Consider the following 11,453-nt stretch of genomic DNA (forward strand, 5'->3'; position numbering starts at 1 on the left):
TGTAAACTCATCAAAAAATTGTTATCACAAATATATAAAATGAATTTGATGCCTAAATTCGCTGGGAAAAAAAACTCAAAAATTAATTTTTAAAGAAAAAAAGTGTAAACCGCAAACCGCCCGCAACCGCCCGCACATTTGCAAACCCTATCCGCACAAATCGCAAACCGCACTGCGGGCGGTTGCGGGTTGATTTTTTCCCAAACCGCATAGATGCGGGCGGGTCAAAACCGAACCACAAACCGTATAAAACCGATCCGCGAACACCCTAAATACCACAATCAAATAAATAATAAAATTATGTTTTGACATCTAAGCCAAACAGTATTAAGAATCTAATTTTGCATCTGCTCCTGTGGCACCTAAACAGCGCGGCTCCCATTTTAAATAAAACTAAACCCTCCTTTGTGCGTAAACCTCACGCCTTTTAAGCCGTCTCAAAATCACACTTCTCGGCTTTCAACTTTCACACCACACTATAAAAACTCTTCTCAATCCTCCCAACACTACCCCCTTCGAATCCCTCCTCAATTTTTCAGACCGCAACAGTCTCTCTCCTATGGCGAGCATCGATCCCGAGCACAGAGAAGAGGAAGAAACCACCGCCGCTGACGATGAAGACACAGGAGCACAGGTCGCCCCAATCGTCAAGCTCGAAGAGGTAGCCGTCACCACCGGCGAAGAAGACGAAGAAGCTATCCTCGATCTGTACTCTCTCTCTCTCATCAATCTTTTTACGATCTGCTTCATTTCTAGGGTTTATGGTTTGATTTATTTATTTATTTATTTCAGGAAATCCAAGCTTTATCGATTCGACAAGGAAGGAAATCAGTGGAAGGAGAGAGGTGCTGGTACAGTGAAACTTTTGAAGCACAAGGGAACTGGAAAAGTTCGGCTCGTTATGCGACAATCCAAAACCCTCAAGATCTGCGCCAACCATCTCGGTGAGTTTTATTTATTTATTTTTTCTTTGAATTCAAATTTTTTCAATTGTTTTATGCTTTTGTTTTGGTTTGTGATCTTAAAATTCTCCGATTGCGTGAATCTATCATTCTCCAGTTCTTCCGACGATGTCGGTCCAGGAACACACCGGGAACGAAAAGTCATGCGTTTGGCATGCGGCTGATTTCGCTGATGGCGAATTGAAAGATGAACTCTTTGCCATTAGGTTTGGGTCTGTTGAGAGTAAGTAGCTTCAAATCAATTCCTTGTCTTGTCACTTTAATTTTTCTTAATGTAATGATGTGTAGATTGTTAGCATTTTGTAATGAACTGAATTGCTGGTACCTGTTGGCGAGTTTAAACATCCAACCTAGGTATTGCTTATGGTGTTGTCCCAAGTTTATGAACCGAGATTTGTACTAGATCCTGCTAGTACCCGATGTTCAGTTTCGATCGTTTGGTTTTTAGGTTCCGTCACTTTTCTGTTACTTTTTTTGGTTAAGCTAGCTTTTATTATCAGAGAGAGGATAATGGATATACGAGGAAGCTCAAATAAATTCCATTACGGCACGTCAGCACCGAACAAAACGCAACTAAGGGTTGATTTAGCATAAACTAAATAATACAAAACGTCAAAAAGTTACTATCCTATTTACGTCACATCATCTTATTTAAATCACATCACCTCTCTAACATATCACATCAAACCCAATCCATATAAGCCAATAAGTCAAAAAGTGCATTTTTTTAAAACATCCCAAACCAACCCTAAGTAACCAACTACCTACTCAGTCTTCAACTTAAAAGCCTTGTAGTTGGCTAGGTCTAAGTTTTTTGCCTTGCAAGTTAGAGGTTTCGAATATTCCATTCAAGCTTCATTCGATTTTCATCACTCGATGATGGAGTGCTACTCTTAAACTTCATTTATCAATGTATTAGTTTCCTCATCCACCTTAGCTTCGTCAATCCCTTTAGCCAAAACAACACTTAATATGCTAGGGTCAGTATGAAGATGAATTAATTTTCTCTCTATTCAATTCCATTGTAATATTCAATTCACTACTCATGGGTGCACCATTCGCTTTCCCACCTTTCCCCTTCTCGATTCAATATTACCAAAATAATTGGAAGTTGATGCCTCGTTTTTTAGATCTTGCACAATGGATTAACCTTTGTGCAGGATCCCACTACATTGAAGGTTCTGTTTCACTTAAAGGTGGAAACACTTATGCAGTTGTCAGATGCGGAACTAGCACTGTTCAAATATTCGCCCAATCTAATGAATCTAACTGGCCCCACCTGGCCCCAACACAAATGGACGATTTCGACAATTTATATGATCAGCTACTGGTAGATAGGTGCTTTGTTATTCGGATCGTACGAGTCGATTCAATTCAATAGGTAATCAATTTGAATAGGTTGTGTGAATCACAAATAACTATGAATCGTAGATGAATCGGTGAACCGAATTGGTGATTTGTGAATCGATTCAGTTCGCTAAAATCGATGTTTGACTTTCTTTTTTAATTTTTTATTGTTGAAAAATGATTTACACAATCTTTTTAAAGTCTCTAGGATTACTATATGCCATCGTTAGACTTTCTTTCTCCTTATTTACACTCAAATACTCAAACCTTAGCCAAAAAAAAAATATGAACGCTCTCTCTCTACAATATTCTAAGCTTACATATTTAATTTTATCTAAGTATTTGCATTTACAAAATGAATTTTTTTGAAGGTATAAAGTGAGATTTTTGAAAAAGTTTGAAAATTTTGATTTTTTAACCTTCTAAAAAGTTAAAAATATTGTTGTTGAGTTATTGTTACTTGGAAATTGAAAGTTTATCTTTGTTTGCTTTCTTTATTGAGAACAATTGATAAGAAATATCTAAAAGGGAAAATGTGAAGTGGTAACATGGAAACTAGTGTTAACTTCTTATCCAGACCACATGATCATCATTTAAAACAATATTTTTATTAATTTAAGTTTAAATATTTCATATGTATTAGATATATTTAATATCTAAGTGTGTAGATATATTTTCTATGTAATTAAAAAAAAGGTGACAGAATCTTTACGATTCACGATTCGATTCGCAATTTGGTACAATACCATTTCGATTAATGATTCGAATCCCGATTTGACAACTATGGATAGGTGCAATATTCACGGGTTGTTGGTTGAGTAACAAGTCTGATGTAAGAAACCCTGCATAACCCTATATGTATTAAATATATTATTTCACGTCTTACTATTATTGGTGCTCATGGATTACATTTATCTCGAACATAGTGTTTTTCACCAACTCTGATTTTCTCTCTTCTACGCCATTGATTTCTCTCTCTCTCCCTCCCTCTCTCTCTCTCTCTCTCTCTCTCTCTCTCTCTTATTCTCTTCCTTTTTTCAAAATCATATGTCAATCCTCCATTAATATTACATTCAGTACTCTCCCTCTCTCCCTCTCTTCATTTTCTATCTTTGTTGTTTAAGAAAATCAGTCTCTTTCATTAATGTCACTCTCTCTTCTATTACAGATTACAGTTTATAGTCTCTTCCTTTGTTTAAAAAAAATTATTAATATTACATTGATTACTCTATCTCTCTCTACTCTTTCTACCCATCTCGTCATTGTTAAGGAATCTCTTCTATTCCTGTCTCTGTCTTTCTAATTTCTCTCTCCCATTAATGTCTCTTCCGTCAATTACAGATTACATTTTATTTCTCTTATGCCTTTTTTGTCTCTCCCCCCCAAAACCCCTTTCACTCTTCACTTTTCTCCCAAAAAACCCCTTTTCCTTTTCAATCACCTCTTCGACTCTTCAATTTGCTCCCCCCACTGAGAACTTTAATGGCGGCAGCAGATGGTGTTTGATTTGTCATACTTGTTGTAGAAACTAGAAGAGTAAGCACAAGTATGATCACTCGGCAGTGTCGATTTTTTAGTCCTTACCAACCATTGACGCAACACACTAGAAATAGTTGACAACTTTTTAAAGTCAGGATGCCAACTACATTATGATGGTAGTGGAGAAGGTGGCACATTCAATTGTATTTTCTCTTATATATGAAGTCTTGTGGATAGAACTTGTTTACTAACCTGCAAATATCATCTATTTTTATGTATGCATACCCTTGAGGATTGAAAGTTGAGCTAAGACCAAGCAACTCTGTTGCATTCTTATTAAAATGATAATTTAGCTATTGTAATTGAGAATCAATTGCAGCATAAAAAATAACTATTCAATAATGATGCTCAATTGTAAACTCATCTTGATGATCGCGAGCTCGAAAATGTCTAAGAATATAACGAGCACTCTCATCAATCATTTCACGATTTTTAAATAAGATATTTATTTAATTAAACAAGATGGATGACCTTTAAAATATTTTTAGATTTATATTGCAAAGCTTGACAGAAATAATCAAATAATCTTTGAGTTTTTTTATAAGATATAAGATGAAGACATTTAAATGAAAGTCAATGATTCATAAGCTACATTGACGACTACTCGATTATAAGGAGTGACTCCATCATCACAAAGAGTAAGGCTTGGTTTGGCATGTTTGAAAAAAGTCAAAAAGTCACTATCCTATTTAAGTCATATTACCTCTCTAACACATCACTTCAAACTCAAACCCAAACCCAAACCCAACCCAACCCATATTTCATAAAAAGTTAAAAAGTGCACTTATTTAGATAATCCCAAACAACCCCTAATTCCATCACCACTTATGAAAGGAATTATGCAGAGTATTGATATTCTTTGTCAAGCTTTGCAATGTAAATGTCAAGTCATTTTAACTGCAACCCGTCTTGTTTCATCAACTAAAGATCATATTAAAAAATTGAGAGATGATAGATGTGATGCTTTATTTATTATGATAAAATTAGTGCAGCACGAAACATGTCTCATGACGACAATGAGATTGAGCTCATCATTCTCAAGATGAATTTACATTTGTGCATTATTATTGAATAAATATTTGTATGTTGCAATTTATTCTCAATTATAGGAGCTAAATTGTCGTTTTAGTAAGAATGCAATGAAGTCATGTACTCTTTTAAAATAAATGATATTTACTAGTTAGTAGACAAGCCTTTTCACAAGACTTCACAAATCAAGAGAACATATAGTTGAAGACGTAACTTCTCCACTACCAACATAATGTAGTTAGACATTTGTGTTGTACATTACACGGACTCATCATTTTCCAGCCAAAACCGGTGTCGACACGACACCAACACGGGTGTGGAATCTGGCTAGGATACGGCACTTTGCAAAAGGATATGACAGATCAAGGAAGACGAACCAGTGATTGAGTAGATCAACGAAGAAAAACAGAGATTGGGGAAGATTCAGGCACGATAGATGCCGATTCACGTTGGTCGTAGCCTTTCAATCACCAAGGAGAGAGAGAGAGAGAGAGAGAGAGGACTTCTCTAGTCAAAACCTTATCTCTTCTTACGTGGCAGATTCTTCTCTTATCTTCTTTTTCTTTTTCCTTTTACTTTTGATTTAGCTTTTGTTTTAATCAACAACTAAAAAGAATAGTCATAATGGGCCAGCCCACACTTTTAGAAGAATGATAACAGGCCTGCCCAAACTTATCACTGTTTGGGCCACAATACTTTATAGTTACAATATTAGGATTAGACCTTTGCTAATTTTTTTCAATACTTTTTGCCATATTCACATACCTATATCTAATTTTTGGGTACATTTTAGCCGAGTTCACGTATCCTTTATTTAGAGATTTGATATGTCGGACCCTTACATACGTACACACCCGCACCCGAGTCCATGTAACATAGTTTGTGTCAACTATTTCTGATTTGTGTCAATGATTGGTAAGGAGTAGAAGATTAACAATCTACCTCCTTGTTTACCGAGTGATTGTACTTGTACTTACTCTTCTAGTTTCTATCGCAACTGTGTAATAATGATAATTTTCAACAAAACTAAGGTTCACAATAAAATGGATGATGATTATCTCTCAAACTTTGTGGTTTTGTAGAATGAAAGGGAATTTGCTACAAAATTTAGTTCTAAATTAATCTTTAGATGATTTTTGTGATTTGAGCATTGAGTTCAAGTTGGATAGATGATTGAGTTGAAAAGTGAAGTTAAACTGTTTTTGTTCATAATTGTTAAGGTTGAATGCTTTTCATTTTGCATGAAGAAGCTTGGTCTATATTTTAATATTTTTCTGGTTTAATCCAAGTGAGTGCACTTGTGAGAACTAAATAAAGATAGATATGTGTTATCCTTTTTTTTTTAATTCTACTCGAGCTTTGTCTAGTTATTGGTACATAGCAGTTATGACGCATATTTCTATGATTAGCCACATCCTGCTAATTGCCCATGTCTTACCTTATTCGTGCTACTTCATGCGTCCATATGTTTCTGATGTGCTTTTTACTTCAAGAACCTACATTTCCCTCATACCACATTCAAATCATACCTCATGTGGGCTCTACTTACTTGTCTCGCTCTTCACGTTTGGGTTATTAATCTACAAAATCCTCCCCATACACGTCTCCACCTAAAGATAGTGAAATATAAAGATAATACAAACAAGAGCCAACCTACCGAAACCTCATCTAATGTGACAACCTTTACATTGAGGTATTGATTGGAAATGCTATTTGATTACCACCACCACCACCAAACACCCCCCCCCCCCCCACGCCCACCCCCCACCCCCCCCCGGGGTTGCTTGGTTAGATCACCTTGGGGAGGCCAAATTTTCACTATGGAAGGAAATTGCCATTTTTTATGCCATTATGCTTAGTAGAATCCCTGTCCTCTACTCTGCAGCCTTTCAAGCCTGGCGTTTGCCTTCATTGTGAGGAGGTCAACACCTTTGACTTCCTACAAAAGCATATCTAACGAGTAACCTAAAAGATGGATCTCCAATAGTCTACCTTCATGTCTGTTCTGGGCTCACTTGTATGAAGAGTCATGGAGCTTGTCTCCTCTCATTTTTCAGTGGCTTTGGTCCTTTTTTGATGCTCTAGTTTTGGCTCTGCTCCCAAACTTTTGTGTAGACCTTCCTTCTTAGGCCAACCACTCTTTGTTCGACCTTTGGTTCCTTGATGTTGAACCCAAGAAGTATTCATTTGACCAGTGTTTTACCTTCTCATATAAGGTGTTGAACATCTGTTCTCTCTGTGGTTGGTTTCTTTTCAAAAGCTCTTTGAATCATTGGCTCAAGCATTCTCCTAACCAGAAACACGTTGAGCTGTGAGCATTATATACTCTGGGTCAATTAATCATTTCCTATGATCTCTTGTACGCCCTCAGCTACTTCCCCAATAATAGATAGTGTGGGGTTGAGTACTAAAATGTTGATTAATTTGCCAGCTAGTTTAGCCTTACTCAGCTTGTTCCCCTTTCATCATATACTTGTGAGAATGAGATATTCACTAAATATCTTGTCAATCTCTGCATTGTAGGTTGTAGCTATTTGGTTCCTAAACTTTGATGCTACTTTTTAGTCCGTCAAATTTTATGATGCTCCAAATTCTACTATTGGGTTTGCACTTGGTGACCACTCAGATCCTTGCCAAGTCACAGAGTTTGTTGACCATGTTTTGACTTGCATATCCCTTGATTGACCTTGCTCCAAACAAAGAAGTTCAAGCGTCCAATCAAAGAAGATTGCAACTTCGAACATTTAAGCTTTTGCAACCTATAAGTTAGAAGAAAGACATGTTTGATTACTCTTCCATTTTCGAGAACAACTTTAAATGTAAGTGAAACTCGAATGACCCTGAAGCAATGTCATGCTTGCTACCCATTTTTTGGTCTCAAAGTTTTTTAGGGAGAAAATTTACTCACTTTAGGCTAGGTTTGATTAGGATGAAAGTGGTGGAAAGAGAGGGAAACAGAAAAAAAAGAGAAAATTCTGAGTTTGTTTAGCATGGAAGTGATGGAAATTATAAGAAAGTTAATTTTCCTTACAAACAGATATTAGCATGGCAACTAAGTTTTTAATTTCTTATAAAAAACACATGAAAATATAAAATTTTAAAATTTGTCCATACAAGGGTTACATATGTCTAAAATTTTAAATCTCTCTATTTTTCTTGCAAAATTTTCATCCTAGTCAAATATTTGCAAGAAAGTATATTTTCCTTTTGGTTTCTTTTCTTTCACTGTATTTTCTACCAATTTCACTTTCCATAATTTTTTCTTCTTAATCAGACACAGCCTTATGGTGCGTTAGCAACTAATAGAATCTTCTTCAGTTTTGGATAACCTTCATGTTTAAATTATGCTTGTTGCATGAGACCATATCCATTATTGTCAAATCACAAATCAAATGGTGAATCGTTTTGCGAAAACAGTGAATTGTATCGAATAGTGAATCATAAGATTTACTTTGTTTAAAATAATAAATATAGAAATTTATATTATTTTGAAAACACATCAATTTTTTCTGTGGGATCCCACTAAGAAAAGATGACAGCTTTCATGTGGGGTCATCATTTTGAAAACACCAATTTTTTTCTGTAGGACAGTGCATGTTTCTTCTAGTATGCAATTTGGTAAGCGAAGTCTGCAGGACGTATTGTTAAGAACAGCAAACTATCAATAGCTTTTTACCCTAACAACAGGCAAACTATATGCGTCAACCACCATTATACTGGTCTCTTGTTCACATGAAAGTAAATTTAACTCATTGATCATTTTACTATGGGCAGATTGTATCAAATGGGCAAATATAGGTTTGATCAAGATTTGTTTTTCTGGAGCACCAAAGCCAAGCTTGATAATGCAGGGAGATATAATGAACTTAAACCATCATTTTATTTTGGGATTGCTTAAGATGTATGCTAGTACTAATTATTTTAGATGCATGATGACTTGGACGGTTTCAGTCTTTAGCTTCTTTGGATGTTTGGTACTAGAGATTTTGTGATATTCTGTCATGAAAATCAGCACAATACCTTATGGTCATGCTCATTGTGTCATTTTCTATGACTGTTTGTAGAGGTCAGCAGCAGATAAGCGGTTCTAAATAACAAAACTGAATGTATTTTGCAGTGTTTTTATCATAACAATTGAAACACCATGCACTTCTTTTTTATTTTTTGTTTTTTCGGCCAACATAAGCTGTTAACCTTCCCAAGGCTTATAGGTGCATCCAAGTTTTTAATTTATTTATTTGCTCAAGTTACTTGTGGAATATGGTAGTCATCATTCTGTATTAGAAAAAAAAAAAAAAAGAAAAAGAAAAAAGAACCCAGGGAAGGCATCCTGGTTCATTCTATTACCAGTGAGTTTTTGTGCAGTACCCAGCATTAGCATATCTTAGATGTTCCTACATGCAGTCTTATTTGCTTTCTAGGATGTATTGAGCATCATTCTCTTGGGCCATTTTAGTTTAATGTGTGCCTTTTTCTTTCCCATAGATTGCAAAACATTCATGGAAATGTTTCAAGAGGTAGCTGAATCTCAACAAAAGAAAGAGGAAAACAAAGATGCATCTGCTGCTGCTGCCAGGCTACTTGAGAAACTAAGTGTTGAAGATGAGAGAGGAGCAGAAGACAAAGCCAGTGAAGAGGTGTCTGTCGCCACCAAGGAGGAATCTGAAAGTGAGGCTGGGAAAACAGATGCAGATAAGTAGGGCGAGGAGCCTGTTTCCTCAACTTAAAGAGGGACGCGTTTGTTTCAACACCATACATATATCAGTATTCCCCTCAATCTGGCGAGGTCAATTGTCTGATCTTGTGTACCGCCTCAGTTATATTCAACATGGTTTTAAATGCATTGGTTTGTGCTTTTATGGGTGGGAACGGTGTGTGGATTTGTCAGTCGATTTGTCAGTCTTGGTCAAAATCTGGGTCCTGTTTGCATGTGGTGATTGTGTTTTGCTGATTCAAGGTTTTTCCCCCCCTCAATATTTTGCTTATTTTTACATGGTGCACGTTGCTTGTCAAGTCATTGCTTATGAGGGTGTTTCCTGCATCAAACACTAGATGGTTATTAAAGGAGTATTTCTTGGGATATATAACTTTTGATTTGTTTCATTTTTTTATTTGTTTCAACAGTGACTGTAACTTATCTAGCAAGCAGGTCATCTTTCTCAAGTCGACCCACCCGCATGTAACACAGGTAACTATCGTCAGTTGCAGTTGCAGTTGCAGTCGAATTGTTGAGCCAAGCGCATATGTAATTAGGGATGGCAATTTGAAACCGGCCCGACGGGGATCCCCGATCCCGACCCCGATTTAAGCGGTTTTTCCCCGAAAAATACCCCCGACGGGGAGGTGACGGTATTTGAAAATCAATCCCCGATCTGTCACGGGCCGGGGACGGTGATCAGTGTTTGATCCCCGGCTCGGCCCGATCCCCGATCCCCGGTCCCGTCCCCGTCCCCGACCCCATCCCCGAATTTCCCCGAAGTGAAATTACTTTTATACCCCTTATATTTATATATTTATATATAATAATAATAATAATAATAATAATAATAAACCAACTCTCTTCTCCCTCACTCTCAGATTCTCAACTCAACTCTCTGAGAGAGTTTCTCTCGTTCATCTCTCTCTCCCTCACTCTCATCTCAACTCTCTCCCACTCTGTCAACTCTCTCTCTCGCGGTCACCGACGGCGACGTCAACACCACCGCTGGCCCCGACTCCCCCTCTCTCTCACCGACGGCGACATCACCACCACCACCGCACAACGTCTGTCTCTCTGCCACCACCACCGAACCCACAGCCACCGCCAGCCACTCTCGATCTCGATCTGTGTCACCACCATCGAACCCACCGACGGCGTCGCTCAGATCTGTGTGTGTGAGATCTGTCTCTGTGTGTGTGTGTGAGATCTGTCTGTGTGTGTGCGAGATCTGTCGCCGATCAATTTTTTTTTTTTTAGATCAATTTTTTTCTGTGTGAGTGATGATCTGATCTGTGTCTGTGTTAGATCAAAAATTTTTTTTTTTTAAAAGTTTAAATCTGTATTTGTTGTTGTTGATGATGATAAAACAGAGTATTTTTTTTTTTTTGGCATCTGAATCTGGTGATAAATATGTATCTGGCATCTGAAATTTTTTATCTGGCATCTGGTGATAAAACATGATGATAAATCTGTATCTGGCATCTGAAATTTTTTTTTTTTTTTTGTAGCCGGGGAATGCTCGGGGTCGGGGAAACCCGATCCCCGTTGGGGGCGGGGGTGGGGGCAGTGATAGGATCCCCGTCGGGGATCGGGGCCGGGGCCGGGAAAAATTCGACCATCGGGGATCGGGGACGGGGAGTGTGATCCCCGGCCCCGCCCCGCCCCGTTGCCATTCCTATATGTAATATTTTATCCCTTCCTGTTTTGATTATTTTTATGAAACTGGTTTGGAAGTCGACAACAGGGAGCTTGTATTTGCATCGGGGAAGAGGGGGGCAGAGGTGATCCTTTTGAATTTTAGGGACCAATGGGGCAATTTTGGTATTGATGTGTATGTATTAAGGAAATTAAAAAAAAAAATTAATTTGTGTAGTGGG

At 37.4% G+C, this 11,453-nt stretch overlaps 1 protein-coding gene across 1 annotated transcript; it reads left to right on the forward strand.

The window, feature by feature from the left end:
* The first annotated feature begins 292 nt into the window (after nt 1-292).
* LOC114262959 (ran-binding protein 1 homolog a) lies at nt 293-9,959 on the forward strand. The gene is made up of 4 exons (XM_028203426.2): nt 293-708; nt 793-944; nt 1,060-1,185; nt 9,363-9,959. The coding sequence occupies exons 1-4, from the start codon at nt 560-562 to the stop codon at nt 9,575-9,577; spliced, it is 642 nt and encodes a 213-aa protein (XP_028059227.1). The 5' UTR covers nt 293-559; the 3' UTR covers nt 9,578-9,959.
* Nucleotides 9,960-11,453: the final 1,494 nt, after the last annotated feature.

The sequence above is a fragment of the Camellia sinensis genome, chromosome 3 (assembly GCF_055761805.1).
Source record: "Camellia sinensis isolate YWXY chromosome 3, ASM5576180v1, whole genome shotgun sequence".
NCBI lineage: Eukaryota > Viridiplantae > Streptophyta > Magnoliopsida > Ericales > Theaceae > Camellia > Camellia sinensis.